The sequence below is a fragment of the Streptopelia decaocto genome, assembly GCF_964273445.1.
Source record: "Streptopelia decaocto genome assembly, chromosome: 8".
NCBI lineage: Eukaryota > Metazoa > Chordata > Aves > Columbiformes > Columbidae > Streptopelia > Streptopelia decaocto.
In genome coordinates this window covers 288,186-306,014 of record NC_138662.1, presented here as the reverse complement: position 1 = coordinate 306,014, position 17,829 = coordinate 288,186, and the positions used below count along the sequence as shown (strand labels likewise).

The 17,829-nt window shown below is 52.1% G+C and overlaps 1 protein-coding gene across 2 annotated transcripts in view; it reads left to right on the top strand.

Moving 5' to 3' along the window:
- Nucleotides 1-17,829, top strand: part of VGLL4 (vestigial like family member 4) — a 95,878-nt gene that overhangs the window by 37,307 nt on the left and 40,742 nt on the right. Inside the window, exon 1 of one of the 2 annotated variants that reach the window (XM_082060062.1) lies at nucleotides 10,828-11,577. The exons of the other annotated variant lie outside the window; for it this stretch is intronic. Within the exon in view, the coding sequence (XP_081916188.1) occupies nucleotides 11,496-11,577 (82 nt within the window). The 5' untranslated portion in view covers nucleotides 10,828-11,495. Of the gene's footprint in view, nucleotides 1-10,827; nucleotides 11,578-17,829 lie in introns of those variants that run through there. 2 annotated transcript variants of the gene reach the window in all.

The following is a 17,829-nucleotide window of genomic DNA, read 5'->3' as shown; positions in this document are numbered from 1 at the left end:
GTGCTGTAAATACCATATGAACTCTTACTGTCCAATCTCATATTATGGGCTTTATATATTAAGGAATTGCCATTTTTTTCCTACAAAAATTCAGGTAAACAAACAATACCCAATTATAAGGATTTGTTTTTGTATTATTGCTCAAACAAGCCAGGACTATATCTTTTTATAGTAGCAAAGTTTTATTGGCATTTAAAAGGCAGTGACACAAGTGTATTGCATTAATAGCATGCACTGGGACTCTTTGAAAACCAGGTTTTGAAAAATGCTTTTCTCACCACGCACAGGCACATGCGCAGCACGGCTTCGGCCGGGCAGGTGTCTGCGCAGCTCCGGGGTCCTGTGCTGTGCGGCACGGGGCGCTCTGAGCCGCACGCCACGTGGTGTTCAGGTGAGAGCGGCTCATAGACGAGCAGCGACAGAGCTCCTGCTGTGCTGCAGTGAGAGCTGCTGTGCTGCAGTGAGAGAGCTCCTGCTGTGCTGCAGTGAGAGAGCTCCTGCTGTGCTGCAGTGAGAGAGCTGCTGTGCCGCAGTGAGAGAGCTCCTGCTGTGCTGCAGTGAGAGCTGCTGTGCTGCAGTGAGAGCTGCTGTGCTGCAGTGAGAGCTGCTGTGCTGCAGTGAGAGAGCTCCTGCTGTGCTGCAGTGAGAGAGCTCCTGCTGTGCTGCAGTGAGAGCTGCTGTGCTGCAGTGAGAGCTGCTGTGCTGCAGTGAGAGAGCTGCTGTGCTGCAGTGAGAGAGCTGCTGTGCTGCAGTGAGGGAGCTCCTGCTGTGCTGCAGTGAGAGAGCTCCTGCTGTGCTGCAGTGAGAGAGCTGCTGTGCTGCAGTGAGAGAGCTCCTGCTGTGCTGCAGTGAGAGCTGCTGTGCTGCAGTTGGAACTGCTGTGCTGCAGTGAGAGAGCTCCTGCTGTGCTGCAGTGAGAGAGCTCCTGCTGTGCTGCAGTGAGAGAGCTGCTGTGCTGCAGTGAGAGAGCTCCTGCTGTGCTGCAGTGAGAGCTGCTGTGCTGCAGTGAGAGCTGCTGTGCTGCAGTTGGAACTGCTGTGCTGCAGTGAGAGAGCTCCTGCTGTGCTGCAGTGAGGGCTGCTGTGCTGCAGTGAGAGCTGCTGTGCTGCAGTGAGAGAGCTCCTGCTGTGCTGCAGTGAGAGAGCTGCTGTGCTGCAGTGAGAGCTGCTGTGCTGCAGTGAGAGAGCTCCTGCTGTGCTGCAGTGAGAGCTGCTGTGCTGCAGTGAGAGCTGCTGTGCTGCAGTTGGAACTGCTGTGCTGCAGTGAGAGAGCTCCTGCTGTGCTGCAGTGAGAGCTGCTGTGCTGCAGTGAGAGAGCTCCTGCTGTGCTGCAGTGAGAGAGCTCCTGCTGTGCTGCAGTGAGAGAGCTGCTGTGCTGCAGTGAGGGCTGCTGTGCTGCAGTGAGAGAGCTGCTGCGCTGCAGTGAGGGCTGCTGTGCCGCAGTGAGAGAGCTGCTGTGCTGCAGTGAGGGCTGCTGTGCCGCAGTGAGAGAGCTGCTGTGCTGCAGTGAGAGAGCTGCTGTGCTGCAGTGAGAGAGCTCCTGCTGTGCTGCAGTGAGAGAGCTCCTGCTGTGCTGCAGTGAGAGAGCTCCTGCTGTGCTGCAGTGAGAGAGCTGCTGTGCTGCAGTGAGAGCTGCTGTGCCGCAGTGAGAGCTGCTGTGCTGCAGTGAGAGAGCTGCTGTGCTGCAGTGAGAGAGCTCCTGCTGTGCTGCAGTGAGAGCTGCTGTGCTGCAGTGGGAGCTGCTGTGCTGCAGTGAGAGCTGCTGTGCTGCAGTGAGAGAGCTGCTGTGCTGCAGTGAGAGAGCTCCTGCTGTGCTGCAGTGAGAGCTGCTGTGCTGCAGTGGGAGCTGCTGTGCTGCAGTGAGAGCTGCTGTGCCGCAGTGAGAGCTGCTGTGCTGCAGTGAGAGCTGCTGCGCTGCAGTGAGAGAGCTGCTGTGCTGCAGTGAGAGAGCTCCTGCTGTGCTGCAGTCAGAGAGCTGCTGTGCTGCAGTGAGAGCTGCTGTGCTGCAGTGAGAGCTGCTGTGCTGCAGTGAGAGCTGCTGTGCTGCAGTGAGAGAGCTGCTGTGCTGCAGTGAGAGAGCTCCTGCTGTGCCGCAGTGAGAGAGCTGCTGTGCTGCAGTGAGAGAGCTCCTGCTGTGCCGCAGTGAGAGAGCTCCTGCTGTGCTGCAGTGAGAGCTGCTGTGCTGCAGTGAGAGAGCTGCTGTGCTGCAGTGAGAGCTGCTGTGCTGCAGTGAGAGAGCTGCTGTGCTGCAGTGAGAGAGCTGCTGTTGCTGCAGTGAGAGAGCTCCTGCTGCGCTGCAGTGAGAGAGCTGCTGCGCTGCAGTGAGAGAGCTGCTGTGCTGCAGTGAGAGAGCTCCTGCTGTGCTGCAGTCAGAGAGCTGCTGTGCTGCAGTGAGAGCTGCTGTGCTGCAGTGAGAGAGCTGCTGTGCTGCAGTGAGAGAGCTGCTGTGCTGCAGTGAGAGCTGCTGTGCTGCAGTGAGAGAGCTGCTGTGCTGCAGTTGGAACTGCTGTGCTGCAGTGAGAGAGCTGCTGTGCTGCAGTGAGAGCTGCTGTGCTGCAGTGAGAGAGCTGCTGTGCTGCAGTGAGAGAGCTGCTGTGCTGCAGTGAGAGAGCTGCTGTGCTGCAGTGAGAGCTGCTGTGCTGCAGTGAGAGAGCTCCTGCTGTGCTGCAGTGAGAGAGCTGCTGTGCTGCAGTGAGGGCTGCTGTGCTGCAGTGAGAGAGCTCCTGCTGTGCTGCAGTGAGAGAGCTGCTGTGCTGCAGTGAGAGAGCTGCTGTGCTGCAGTGAGAGAGCTGCTGTGCTGCAGTGAGAGAGCTGCTGTGCTGCAGTGAGAGAGCTCCTGCTGTGCTGCAGTGAGAGCTGCTGTGCTGCAGTGAGAGCTGATGTGCTGCAGTGAGAGAGCTCCTGCTGTGCTGCAGTGAGAGCTGCTGTGCTGCAGTGAGAGCTGCTGTGCTGCAGTGAGAGAGCTGCTGTTGCTGCAGTGAGAGAGCTGCTGTGCTGCAGTGAGCTGCTGTGCTGCAGTGAGAGAGCTCCTGCTGTGCTGCAGTGAGAGCTGCTGTGCTGCAGTGAGAGCTGCTGTGCTGCAGTGAGAGCTGCTGTGCTGCAGTGAGAGAGCTGCTGTGCTGCAGTGAGAGAGCTGCTGTGCTGCAGTGAGAGAGCTCCTGCTGTGCTGCAGTGAGAGCTGCTGCGCTGCAGTGAGAGAGCTGCTGTGCTGCAGTGAGAGAGCTCCTGCTGTGCTGCAGTCAGAGAGCTGCTGTGCTGCAGTGAGAGCTGCTGTGCTGCAGTGAGAGAGCTGCTGTGCTGCAGTGAGAGAGCTCCTGCTGTGCCGCAGTGAGAGAGCTGCTGTGCTGCAGTGAGAGAGCTCCTGCTGTGCCGCAGTGAGAGAGCTCCTGCTGTGCTGCAGTGAGAGCTGCTGTGCTGCAGTGAGAGAGCTGCTGTGCTGCAGTGAGAGCTGCTGTGCTGCAGTGAGAGAGCTGCTGTGCTGCAGTGAGAGAGCTGCTGTTGCTGCAGTGAGAGAGCTCCTGCTGCGCTGCAGTGAGAGAGCTGCTGCGCTGCAGTGAGAGAGCTGCTGTGCTGCAGTGAGAGAGCTCCTGCTGTGCTGCAGTCAGAGAGCTGCTGTGCTGCAGTGAGAGCTGCTGTGCTGCAGTGAGAGAGCTGCTGTGCTGCAGTGAGAGAGCTGCTGTGCTGCAGTTGGAACTGCTGTGCCGCAGTGAGAGCTGCTGTGCTGCAGTGAGAGCTGCTGTGCTGCAGTGAGAGAGCTGCTGTGCTGCAGTTGGAACTGCTGTGCTGCAGTGAGAGAGCTGCTGTGCTGCAGTGAGAGCTGCTGTGCTGCAGTGAGAGAGCTGCTGTGCTGCAGTGAGAGAGCTGCTGTGCTGCAGTGAGAGAGCTGCTGTGCTGCAGTGAGAGCTGCTGTGCTGCAGTGAGAGAGCTCCTGCTGTGCTGCAGTGAGAGAGCTGCTGTGCTGCAGTGAGGGCTGCTGTGCTGCAGTGAGAGAGCTCCTGCTGTGCTGCAGTGAGAGAGCTGCTGTGCTGCAGTGAGGGCTGCTGTGCTGCAGTGAGAGAGCTCCTGCTGTGCTGCAGTGAGAGAGCTGCTGTGCTGCAGTGAGAGAGCTGCTGTGCTGCAGTGAGAGAGCTGCTGTGCTGCAGTGAGAGAGCTGCTGTGCTGCAGTGAGAGAGCTCCTGCTGTGCTGCAGTGAGAGCTGCTGTGCTGCAGTGAGAGCTGATGTGCTGCAGTGAGAGAGCTCCTGCTGTGCTGCAGTGAGAGCTGCTGTGCTGCAGTGAGAGCTGCTGTGCTGCAGTGAGAGAGCTGCTGTTGCTGCAGTGAGAGAGCTGCTGTGCTGCAGTGAGCTGCTGTGCTGCAGTGAGAGAGCTCCTGCTGTGCTGCAGTGAGAGCTGCTGTGCTGCAGTGAGAGCTGCTGTGCTGCAGTGAGAGCTGCTGTGCTGCAGTGAGAGAGCTGCTGTGCTGCAGTGAGAGAGCTGCTGTGCTGCAGTTGGAACTGCTGTGCCGCAGTGAGAGCTGCTGTGCTGCAGTGAGAGAGCTGCTGTGCTGCAGTGAGAGAGCTGCTGTGCTGCAGTGAGAGCTGCTGTGCTGCAGTGAGAGAGCTCCTGCTGTGCTGCAGTGAGAGCTGCTGTGCTGCAGTGAGAGAGCTCCTGCTGTGCTGCAGTGAGAGAGCTCCTGCTGTGCTGCAGTGAGAGAGCTGCTGTGCTGCAGTTGGAACTGCTGTGCTGCAGTGAGAGAGCTCCTGCTGTGCTGCAGTGAGAGAGCTGCTGTGCTGCAGTGAGAGAGCTGCTGTGCTGCAGTGAGAGCTGCTGTGCTGCAGTGAGAGAGCTGCTGTGCCGCAGTGAGAGAGCTGCTGTGCCGCAGTGAGAGAGCTGCTGTGCCGCAGTGAGAGAGCTCCTGCTGTGCCGCAGTGAGAGCTGCTGTGCTGCAGTGAGAGAGCTCCTGCTGTGCTGCAGTGAGAGCTGCTGTGCTGCAGTGAGAGAGCTGCTGTGCTGCAGTGAGAGAGCTGCTGTGCTGCAGTGAGAGAGCTCCTGCTGTGCTGCAGTGAGAGAGCTCCTGCTGTGCTGCAGTGAGAGAGCTCCTGCTGTGCTGCAGTGAGAGAGCTGCTGTGCTGCAGTGAGAGAGCTGCTGTGCTGCAGTGAGCTGCTGTGCTGCAGTGAGAGAGCTCCTGCTGTGCTGCAGTGAGAGAGCTCCTGCTGTGCTGCAGTGAGAGAGCTGCTGTGCTGCAGTGAGGGCTGCTGTGCTGCAGTGAGAGAGCTGCTGCGCTGCAGTGAGGGCTGCTGTGCCGCAGTGAGAGAGCTGCTGTGCTGCAGTGAGAGAGCTGCTGTGCTGCAGTGAGAGAGCTCCTGCTGTGCTGCAGTGAGAGAGCTCCTGCTGTGCTGCAGTGAGAGAGCTGCTGTGCTGCAGTGAGAGCTGCTGTGCCGCAGTGAGAGCTGCTGTGCTGCAGTGAGAGAGCTGCTGTGCTGCAGTGAGAGAGCTCCTGCTGTGCTGCAGTGAGAGCTGCTGTGCTGCAGTGGGAGCTGCTGTGCTGCAGTGAGAGCTGCTGTGCCGCAGTGAGAGCTGCTGTGCTGCAGTGAGAGCTGCTGTGCTGCAGTGAGAGAGCTGCTGTGCTGCAGTGAGAGAGCTGCTGTGCTGCAGTGAGAGAGCTGCTGTTGCTGCAGTGAGAGAGCTCCTGCTGCGCTGCAGTGAGAGAGCTGCTGTGCTGCAGTGAGAGAGCTCCTGCTGTGCTGCAGTCAGAGAGCTGCTGTGCTGCAGTGAGAGCTGCTGTGCTGCAGTGAGAGAGCTGCTGTGCTGCAGTGAGAGAGCTCCTGCTGTGCCGCAGTGAGAGAGCTGCTGTGCTGCAGTGAGAGAGCTCCTGCTGTGCCGCAGTGAGAGAGCTCCTGCTGTGCTGCAGTGAGAGCTGCTGTGCTGCAGTGAGAGAGCTGCTGTGCTGCAGTGAGAGCTGCTGTGCTGCAGTGAGAGAGCTGCTGTGCTGCAGTGAGAGAGCTGCTGTTGCTGCAGTGAGAGAGCTCCTGCTGCGCTGCAGTGAGAGAGCTGCTGCGCTGCAGTGAGAGAGCTGCTGTGCTGCAGTGAGAGAGCTCCTGCTGTGCTGCAGTCAGAGAGCTGCTGTGCTGCAGTGAGAGCTGCTGTGCTGCAGTGAGAGAGCTGCTGTGCTGCAGTGAGAGAGCTGCTGTGCTGCAGTTGGAACTGCTGTGCCGCAGTGAGAGCTGCTGTGCTGCAGTGAGAGCTGCTGTGCTGCAGTGAGAGAGCTGCTGTGCTGCAGTTGGAACTGCTGTGCTGCAGTGAGAGAGCTGCTGTGCTGCAGTGAGAGCTGCTGTGCTGCAGTGAGAGAGCTGCTGTGCTGCAGTGAGAGAGCTGCTGTGCTGCAGTGAGAGAGCTGCTGTGCTGCAGTGAGAGCTGCTGTGCTGCAGTGAGAGAGCTCCTGCTGTGCTGCAGTGAGGGCTGCTGTGCTGCAGTGAGAGAGCTCCTGCTGTGCTGCAGTGAGAGAGCTGCTGTGCTGCAGTGAGGGCTGCTGTGCTGCAGTGAGAGAGCTCCTGCTGTGCTGCAGTGAGAGAGCTGCTGTGCTGCAGTGAGAGAGCTGCTGTGCTGCAGTGAGAGAGCTGCTGTGCTGCAGTGAGAGAGCTGCTGTGCTGCAGTGAGAGAGCTCCTGCTGTGCTGCAGTGAGAGCTGCTGTGCTGCAGTGAGAGCTGATGTGCTGCAGTGAGAGAGCTCCTGCTGTGCTGCAGTGAGAGCTGCTGTGCTGCAGTGAGAGCTGCTGTGCTGCAGTGAGAGAGCTGCTGTTGCTGCAGTGAGAGAGCTGCTGTGCTGCAGTGAGCTGCTGTGCTGCAGTGAGAGAGCTCCTGCTGTGCTGCAGTGAGAGCTGCTGTGCTGCAGTGAGAGCTGCTGTGCTGCAGTGAGAGCTGCTGTGCTGCAGTGAGAGAGCTGCTGTGCTGCAGTGAGAGAGCTGCTGTGCTGCAGTTGGAACTGCTGTGCCGCAGTGAGAGCTGCTGTGCTGCAGTGAGAGAGCTGCTGTGCTGCAGTGAGAGAGCTGCTGTGCTGCAGTGAGAGCTGCTGTGCTGCAGTGAGAGAGCTCCTGCTGTGCTGCAGTGAGAGCTGCTGTGCTGCAGTGAGAGAGCTCCTGCTGTGCTGCAGTGAGAGAGCTCCTGCTGTGCTGCAGTGAGAGAGCTGCTGTGCTGCAGTTGGAACTGCTGTGCTGCAGTGAGAGAGCTGCTGTGCTGCAGTGAGAGCTGCTGTGCTGCAGTGAGAGAGCTGCTGTGCCGCAGTGAGAGAGCTGCTGTGCCGCAGTGAGAGAGCTGCTGTGCCGCAGTGAGAGAGCTCCTGCTGTGCCGCAGTGAGAGCTGCTGTGCTGCAGTGAGAGAGCTCCTGCTGTGCTGCAGTGAGAGCTGCTGTGCTGCAGTGAGAGAGCTGCTGTGCTGCAGTGAGAGAGCTCCTGCTGTGCTGCAGTGAGAGAGCTCCTGCTGTGCTGCAGTGAGAGAGCTCCTGCTGTGCTGCAGTGAGAGAGCTGCTGTGCTGCAGTGAGAGAGCTGCTGTGCTGCAGCTGCCGAGACGCTGATCCTCCTGCCCAGAGCAGCCCTTGCACAGGAGCACCAGGAACCTGGATGGTTGGGCCCATCACACCTGTTGCTTCCCACCACCTTTTTTATGTCTCGTTTGCTTTCCTTGCCTCACAATACTTGTGTGATAAGACAGTCTTGTTTGAAGACTAAGTTTAGGTTGCTGTCCAATCAGATGATCATGAAGAGATTGAACCATCTCATCTGCTAGGTGCTCTAATTGGAATAAAATCTAATGTACTTTGATGTTAAGTCCCCAGTTATTCAGAAAGACACGTGGACTTTCAGTTACCTCTAGGGGATGCTATTGTGTTAAAAATTCTGGTGTTTTAAACACTTTTTATATGAGATACAGGTATTTATCTGCCTTACGGAATAAGTGTGTGCAATCCCATAGGAAGTAATCTAGCTAATATGACGCAGAGATGCCACAGCACATAATTGTATTTGCAACTATCAACACGCAGAAGAACAGAATGAACTAACAAAGGTCCTGGGGTGATGCTAGTAGCTTGTTTTGTTGTGTATTTCACAGCTGGCCTGCGGATGCATTGATGATGGGTTCAGTTGGGTGTCAGGTACCTCAGACTGGGGAAGGTTTGATGAGCAGCAGCTTGAATCGAGCAGTCGGGAACTCTTGGCTGGCAGGAACAGAGTACTTGACAGTCAGCCTGTCAGTATGTGAGGTTAATGTCTGCTGGACTTGGATTTGTTGAGCTGTTTTCTTTCAAATAAAGTTTTCCTATGAATGGAGTTCGGTTTCAGAATGCTTGAGATACATTTACGTTGATAATTTTCCCCCCTATTCATTCTTAGGCATTGCCTTACTTTCAGTATAGATATTTTAATTTAGAAATTCATAAAGGTCCTAGTGTTTGGTACCAGTTTATTATTATTTAATGTGAAGCATCTTAAGATGTTCATTATGCAATGTTTGACAAGCGTTAATCATAGTGTATCCTGTACTGCTGAAAGCCATTCATATGAGAAAGTGATAATTACAGTCTAAAAACCTGTCAACCAGTGACTACTGGTCTAATAAAGAAATCTTTACTTCTTTATTGGGGTCTGGACAGCAGTACTGAGCAGTCAGTGATTTGTAGACAATACCCAACCTTGAATTTCCAAACAACTTGAAGAAACATATATCTTTGAATACAGAGAGGAACGTATAGAGGACTTTGAACTATAATGCCTTGCCCCATTATGTGCAAGGCATAGAATATTGCTTGCTTTTCTTCCTCATCACCTGCATGTCCCACAAAAATATAAGTATTTTAAACTGGAAAGATTAAATACTTTTATGTTCTTATCCTTCCCAAGCATCTATAAAATGTGTTGTATTACTGTAAATTCAGGGATGCTATCTATATTAAAAACTGTACATATCAGAAATATTTTCCCCAAAAGCTTTGGCATAATTACATAAGAAACTTGCATTTCACACGGAATAAGCATACCTCTCTTTTATTGATGTTGTAGGTATGGGTTTTTATCCCAGTTTGTATCTTAAAGGGCTAAGACTTCTCTTGACGCCTTTGTTAAATGTCTGGTTCTGTCTGAAGCATTGGCGTAGAATACCTTTGAATTTGAGTACGCACACCGTGATCTGCTCTGTAAAACTCCTGGTCCCCTTGCTAAAAATGATAATGTTCTTTGTTCAAAAGATTTTTCTTTCTAGAAAATACCATGCACTATTTCAGTCTGGAGGTATGGGGTTGCACCTTTGGTGGTAACAAATCCTGTGAGGCAAGAAAACAACTGCAGCATTTTTATTAGGTACCGTCCACGAAATGTGCTGTTACCTCGGCATTAAGTGGTGGTGAGCTTTTACACCATGTTAAAGTCTTAAAGATGAATAGCGCTTCATTTAGGAGAGCGCCCTTTTTGCATATAAATAATCAATAAATGCTTCTTGACCTTCGTCTTCCCAGCAGTGCTGAATTCCTTGCAGGTAATTTGTTTCCTGCTGTGTTGAATTCAGCACTGTTAGTGGACATTCTCCTTCAGTTGAAGCGTATAAGTAGACAACACACAGGGCTTTTTGTATTTGAAGTGAGGGGAAACCTTATTTGGGTTCTGGGGAAGCTTCCTTGCAGATAAATGTCCTATTCCTATTTCTGACTAATAACTTTAACTGGGTTACCTGGTCTCACTGAAACATCCCGAACATTCAAGCCGTACTTTTCAAAATGCCCTGACAAAACGTCGCTGCGTGAGTTGCCTCTGTAACGGAGTATCTTCCCCTTCTCTGACAGCGGAGAGACATTCTTAGCATGAAAATGGCAGTTTGTTCCTGGTTCTTGCAGTCTGCTTGTGTGCACCATTAAAATTCTCCATCCCAGGATGGCAGGGATGAATTATGTTCCAAGCCGTGGGGCAGAGGGAAGATTAGGACTCTGTTAGCTTCTTTGTTTGTTCTAGGCCAAACTTCTCCAGTATTTATTTCTCTTGTTCTGTCAGATCAGACTTCAGGTGCTGATCAGCCCCAGGAAATGCAAACTGATGTCTCTGAGGTGAGTCGCACCCATCCAGATGTTCTGTCCCACATCTGTCTGGGCAGCACCGGCGTTGCGATGGCGCGGAAGGGCAGACGCAGCCAGCGCACAGGATGTTCCACTGCTGGGAGCCCTTCAGAATCACATGTATATAGTGATATATATATATAGTATATAGGTGCAACTGGAGCTGTGTGAATACACAGTACCTGTCTCTATGCATACACACATACCCACTGTTCCTTCTTTCTTTAATGTTACTTTATTTATTTATTCTTATTCTTCCCAAGCATCCATAACATGTGTTGCATGACTGTAAATTCAGGGGTGCTATCTATATTAAAAATTGCACATATCAGAAGTATTTTCCCTAAAAGCTTTGGCATAATTACATAAGAAACTTGCATTTCACACGGAATAAGCATGCCTCTCTTTTGTTGGTGTTGTAGGTATGGGGTTTTATCCCAGTTTGTATCTTCAGGGGCTAAGACTTCTCTTGACGCCTTTGTTGAATGTCTGGTTCTGTCTGAAGCATTGGTGTAGAATACCTTTGAATTTGAGTACGCACACCGCGATCTGCTGTGTTTAGTTTAGTGTACGGATGGAATTGTAGCACATATACCCGCTGTACCTCTGTTCTTTGATTTTAGTTGTCTGTCCCGTTACTGTAAGACAGCGTTCTTTTCCACCGCAGCGGCACTGGATGTGTCAGAGGGAAATGAAGCGAAGAACGTTTAAGAATCGATGTTCAGGAGGTTGCTGTGGCCCCGTTGTCCCGCCCGGCGCGCGCTGTGCAGCGTTTCCGCCGCGCTCGCGCGGCCCCGCCCTGCGCCCGGCGCCCTGAGCGCCTGACCTTGTGCACAGAACATCCCCGACATCCCAGGCGCTCCGGGGATGCGCGGCGCATGCGCGCTGCTGGCGCGTGGCGTCACTGCTCGCGGCTGCTGTCAGCGCGGGCGCGCGGCGGCCGCGGCTCCGCGCGCTTTGTCCGCCCCCCGCCCCGGGTGCTCTGCTCTTTCGTTTCCTTTTCTTTGATTTTGTTGAGCGGGGCCGTGAGCAGCTCCAGACAGGCCTCTCCGCAGCCAGGGGCGCCGCGGGCTGCAGTTCTCCGAAGTTCGGGCGGGCGAGTGCGTGTGCGAGTCCCCCCGCCGGCCCTTTCATCGCTTTGTTTTGATTGCGGAGGCCGGGCCTGCGCCGGGGAGTTGGGGCGCCGGGCGCTGCCGGCACCGTTCGCTCGGCCGCCCGCTCCTGAGCCGAGCTGGTCCCTTTGGCTCGGCCTCCCGCTCCTGAGCCGAGCTGGTCCCTTTGGCTCGGCCTCCCGCTCCTGAGCCGAGCTGGTCTCTTTGGCTCGGCCGCCCGCTCCTGAGCCGAGCTGGTCTCTTTGGCTCGGCCGCCCGCTCCTGAGCCGGGCGGACGCGAGCGAGCTGGTCTCTCTGCGAGCCCGATCAATGCTGTTTGTGAGGATGGACCTGTTGAACTACCAGTACTTGGACAAGATGAACAACAACATCGGCATTCTCTGCTACGAAGGTAACGCTTTCATTCCACCGAGCGCCTTTTGTCGGCTGTGTTTTCTGTCCTTTGGAACAGTGATTCTTTTTCCCCTCTTGAAGTCGGCACTGTTGGTTGTGAGGTACCTCGCTTACTTAAGGCTTTGTGAAAAGGACGGGCTTTTTTTAAATGTGATTTTTCTGTGGTTTTGTTTTTTTTTGTTTTTTTTTTTTTTTTTACAAGTAGTATTTTTAGTGTTAACTTATTATTTTTTCTTAAAGATAACTTCAGTTAGATTAGCCTAAAGGACCGTGTGGCTTTTGTGGCAGGTAAAGTTTTTGTTCATCGTTTCTGTAGCTGCAGAAGCAACAGTTTGTAAGATGGGCGTGAGAGTTAACGCGCAGTTCTGCTCCTGGTCCCGAGCAGCAGTTGGGCACGGCCGCGGCGGGACCCGGGAGGCGGCTTCGGCGGGACCCGGGAGGCGGCTTCGGCGGGACCCGGGAGGCGGCTTCGGCGGGACCCGGGAGGCGGCTTCGGCGGGACCCGGGAGGCGGCTTCGGCGGGACCCGGGCCCGCTCCCCCGCTCCCCCCCGGGCCCGCTCCCCCGCTCCCCCCCGGGCCCGCTCCCCCGCTCCCCCCCGGGCCCGTCCCCGCCCGCTCCCCGGCCCGCACAGAGCGGCCCATTGTCCGCCCCGCGGTGCCGCCCCCTCCTCCGCCCCGCACACCCCTCCTGCCCGACCCCCCCACCTCCCGGCCCTGGGGAAAGAATTACACAACCCTTTGGAAAACGGAGCCTTTTTTTAATCCTTTTTTCCTCCTGTGCCGGGCTCTGGGTCCCGCCGGTGCCGCGTTCCGCTGCCCCCGTGTCCGGGCCCCACAGCCCGTTCCGAGGTGCCCGCGGTAACTGGGTGAAATCGGTTTCTTACTCTGGTGGAGTTTTCTGTACGTGCAGTTTGAAGCAGTGGTTATGGCTTGGCTTTGACTGGAAGGAAAGGCACCACTGAGCTAATTCGGCTTGGCAGGGGAGCCGTGTTTGCTGTAGCCACACACAAGCGTTGCAGGAACCTTTCTTCTGATTCAGCAGGAACGCTTTCCATGTTCGTTTGGAAAATAAACTTGCTGTAGTTGTCAGGAAAGAAACAAAAAGGAGCGTACACAGGAGTAGGAGCTATCTGTTCACACTGTTCAGAAAAGGACGGGGCCAGAAGGCGGAGAGCTGGACTTCTCTTTGGCAAATACCCTCTTTTCTACCATTAAATCGGCGTGGCCACATTTCTTTCCTTCAGGAAGTGGAGGGGCTCCCTGTAGAACTGTTAATATCCCAGTTGCATTTCTTACTCTTTCCTGCACAAATATGTATATATTTGTTCGAATAAAGTTATTTTACAGAAGGCTGAGCTTTGCCCAGCGGTACTAAATAATTATGGAGCTGGGATTCAATAGAGCGGAGTTCTCAAGATCTTTCTTATCCCATGCTTTCTTAATTACAGCAAGAAAACTAGTTAAAAAAAAAAAAGAGAGGAAAAAACAAAAAAGAAAAACTGCTTGCAGGATCCCTGAGCCTTTTAATTGCTCTCTGTAGTGACCAGGGATTTGCTTGGAAGCGATTGACAACTTCTGATGAAGACCATGAAGTTTTGCATAAAATGCTGCTTACATGGTACGTGTTCCTGAGTGTTTTGTTGACTGAGGCAAAAAACCTGTAGTTTTGGCTCATTAATTCAGTTCTTTATAGTTATGCCTGATATTTATGGAAGATTCTTTCAAGCCCCCTTTTTCCCCACCCTCTTCTCCAATAATTGTTACTTAACCAGATCTTAGCTTTAGTAGTTCAAAAGCAAAAGAAGAGCTTAAGGGATACTTTCTACTATAGCAGTCTTTGTTTAGCTTAAACATCTGTTGCTATTTTCCTTATTGTGGGAGTTAACATTTGTAACACTAAAATAAACACACAAAATGAAGAAAAGAAAAGCAAAACTTCAGTGGTGTTTATAGTGAGGTGTTTATATCCCACTGGTTTAAAAAGTATAAACACTGGCAACATCTGCACTGAGCTGGAAGGGAGTTTTGGAGATGCCTACGGATCTTCCATGCCTCTGCCATAGTATTTATTTTAGAGGTGAGTTGTGTCACCAGTGGTGGATCTTGTCTTCTCAAAGACACTGCTGTGAGTAACTATATTGACAACAAAGTGCCCTTCCAAACTAAATCAGGATTTATTAAAGGTCATACTAGAACTACTTATAAATAGATGCCTTCCTGAAAAGTACTTTTGCAGATTCTGGATAAGATACAAGTACGTTATCTGGTGTGAAAATATGTTTGAAATTTCATCGGAAAGAATTACGGACTTATACACCACAGGAAATAAATGGAAATAAATTCCTTTAGATTCTCTTGGAATGCTCGTGTGCATTGTGATCGGTATGCTGGTGAAATGTGTCATTGTCATTTTATGAGGTCTGCTGGTGGTTTTAATCTTTCACCCCGGGTGCAAGCCACTGGAACTCTGTGCCATTGATGTGTAGCTGCAGCTTACGGATAAGAGATGTATCGATAAATAAGAAATAGGAAGAGTTCTTCCATCGTGTGCGTTTGGCAGCCCCTCAGCTTGACATGGAGCGCATCCCAAGACAATCCCGCGTTCCCCTGCCCAGCAGGAGGTCCGGACGGCAGTTGTGGGGTGAGTTTCGGTGCGGAGCGGTGCCCGCGCTGCTCAGTCCTCGTGGAGCGGCAGGTGCGGGAAACCTCAGCTGTGGCTCCATCTCCTCCTGTTCCTCAGCGGTGTCATTCATCACGAGGATGGGAACGTTCATTGACAGAGTGCTGTTCAGTTCCTAAAGTGTATTTCTGGTTTTGGTTTACTTGGTGGAGGTCTGGAGGAACAAGGTAGAATGGTGACTGATACAGATGGGCTCTGCTTTCTGGGCAGAAAAGTGTTCCTGTTGTTGCGGTTGGGGGCAAACGGGAGATCTGGCAGTTCTCCTGTTAACCATGAAGAGATAAAGTTGTGTTGCAGGTTTGGCTGACCGCTTCATAGTACGGAAACTGAACTGAAGGTGACTGTTTTCTCAAACATAAGATCTTTTTTTTTCTGTGAGGTTGCTCTAACGCTGGCACAGGTTCCCCAGAGTATCTGTCTTTGGAGATACTCAGAACCCAGGTGGTCATGGCCCTGAGCAAACTGCCCCAGTTGAGCTTTTGAGCAGGAGGGTTGGACTGGTGGGGCTCCACACTTGTGTGACTCTGTGACATGATGGACAGTCCTGCACACTCATGTCATTGACACAGCCACAGCCAGCAAAAGGATTATAAGCAGAGATGAGGCAAGAGGGTTTTTGAAAGGGGGTCCATAACTTTGCACCACAGGTTGGTTGTTTTATACTGATAATTTGCATCCTTTTGAGGGTTTCCTTAATATTACTACTGGCTTTGAGCTCCTTGTGATACTCCATGATAATCTCAACTCTAATGCTTTTGGAGTAAAATCTTAATTTTAACAACATAGTGTTTCTCTTAACAATTTGCATGAAAGAGAGCATTTGAGTTTTGCCTTCCTCTCCAGTGAAATAAAACTCTTCAATCATTCAAATGAAAATGTTTAGTCTTTGCCAGTGGGAAAGTGACACTTAATGATCAACCATTTAAAGCAATTCGTTGTAATATATTTCACAGAATCCCAGAGTGTCAGGGATGGGAAGGGCCCTGGAAAGCTCATCCAGTGCAATCCCCCCATGGAGCAGGAACACCCAGATGAGGTTACACAGGAAGGTGTCCAGGCGGGTTGGAATGTCTGCACAGAAGGAGACTCCACAACCCCCTGGGCAGCCTGGGCCAGGCTCTGCCACCCTCACCAGGAACAAGTTTCTTCTCATCTTTCAGTGGAACCTCCTGTGTTGCAGTTTGCACCCATTGCCCCTTGTCCTGTCACTGGTTGTCACCAGAAGAGCCTGGCTCCATCCTCCTGACACTCCCCCTTCCCATCTTGATCCCAGGAATGAGTCCCCCCTCAGTGTCCTCTTGTCCAGCTCCAGAGCCCCAGCTCCCTCAGCCTTTCCTCACACGGGAGATGCTCCACTCCCTTCAGCATCTTGGTGGCTGCGCTGGACTCTCTCCAGCAGTTCCCTGTCCTGCTGGAACTGAGGGGCCACAACTGGACACAATATTCCAGGTGTGGCCTCCCCAGGGCAGAGCAGAGGGGCAGGAGAACCTCTCTGACCTACTGACCACCCCCTTCTAACCCACCCCAGGTACCATTGGCTTCCTGGCCACAAGGGCCCAGTGCTGGCTCATGGTCACCCTGCTGTCCCCAGGACCCCCAGGTCCCTTTCCCCTACACTGCTCTCCAACAGCTCTTTCCCCAACTTATACTGGAAAAGAAAAAACAGAGAATTGTTGCCTCAGCATCTGGATGCTGATGGCGTGAATACATCTGATACCCTCCTTTGCTGCCGGGGATCAACAATGGCCAGTTTAATGAGTAGTGCTTCATCTTCACATCATTGTTTTCTTCTTAACGAGCTCAGAGACATGGGGAAGCTCTTGGGAGGCTGTTGTCCTCGCCGAGGTGCCAAGGCCTCGAGGCAGAACCATTTTGTACCAGTCTCCATTCCCAGCGCTTCCCATCGAATGATGGGCGCTCGTTCTGGGCAGGGATTCAGAGGTGCAACATCTGCGTCTTGTTTTGTGGTGGAAACTCCCTTCACTTCAGCTGAATGTTCTCCGTCCGTGGTTGGTGTGTGCGGCAGCAGCAGGAGGGCCTGGAGCTCAGCAGAACACTTGGCAGGTGACCCAGCTCCTGCATGGGTGCAGGGACAGCCCCGCGAGTTTTGGCTCCTCGTTTCCCATAGAATATGGATGAGAAGGTGCAGATTTGTTTCATTTCGTCGTTTGTCTAAGGGAGCATACGGATGGTTGTGTGTTGGAAGGCAGGTTTGTGTCTTCCTTCCTCTCTCGCCCGTGTTCAAATGCTTTGTGTTATTACTGCATTCTCAAGGCTTGACCTGCTGTGCTGGGGAAGGTATAAAGAACTGCAATAAGATGCTAAGAAATCCCCCAGGCACGTTATGAGGCTTGGAGCACTCAGAATGGTTATACAGAGTTCTCTGGACAGTCCAGAAGGCTGGATTTTTTTTTTTTAATGAAGAAAATTGGATCCAGATTTGTAGAAAAACACCTCTTTTTGGTTTCAGGACAGCTTAGATTTGTTAGTGGCATATTATGTAATTATTTCACTGCCTTCCCGTAGCAGTGAGGCCTGAGCTGGTGCCGCTCTGAGCTTGCACAGCTACACAGCTTCTGAGGGCACTGCGAGGCTTTTGGAAGAGATGCATTTCATCCCAAAAAGGCCACTTTAGATGTTTGATGTCACAGAAGGCGCCTGAGACGGATTCTGCTAACTTCATTTGCTTTCTAATGAGATGCAACGTGTTTTCCTAAGTTCTAAAGAGCAGCTGCCGTCTGTTTTCTTTGCTGACCTTGCGTTTTACTCTGGGTTCATAACATCGGTTTCTCCTGTTAACTGTGAATTTTGGTTTAGTTACTAAATACATAAAAAAGACTTCAATGCTATTCTTCTATTAAAAATTAGTGGAATAATAAAGGGGATAAAAATATCTTTCATGGTGAATTGAGTTTTCTTATTTGTAATGCAGTGTGAAATTTCTGGTCGAAGTCCTGTAAATTAAGATGCACCTACAGAAAGTTCCCCGTTTATAGAAAATTCTGTGGGATTTGCTTTATCAATATCTTCTGTCTTCAGGGAAAAACAGAAGAGCTCCAGCTTCACAGCTGGGCTTTTCTTCCTCATTTCCTCTTCGCTTGAAGGTGGGAATATCCTTTTCAGTACTGACATCAAAATTCAGTTCATTTTCCTCACTCATCAAAGGCAGGATAGATGTAGGTCATACGTAAGCATTTTTTCCCTGAAGTTGTGGTGTTCTCCTCATCCTTGATGCTGGCTCAGCATTTGTACTGAGAACTCAAACAAGGAAATTGAAAAAAACCAAACAAATACAATAGTGGGTTATCCCACAACTTTTGGTAGATAAGATAGGCAGCATATTTTTTCTGAGATAAGAGGCAGTGAGGTTTGTAGCAGTAAGTTGGATTCTGTGCTAATGAGCAATTTGCTTAAAGGCTGTAACTTGTTACTCACAAGTCAAGTTTGTTACAGTGCCAGGTCTCTTTGGATATAAATCCAGGGATTTTTAGGAGACACTGAAAAACCTTAAATTGCTCTGGAGTTTGAACAATGCGCTGTATTGTATGGAGAACTGTGAGAGAAAAAAT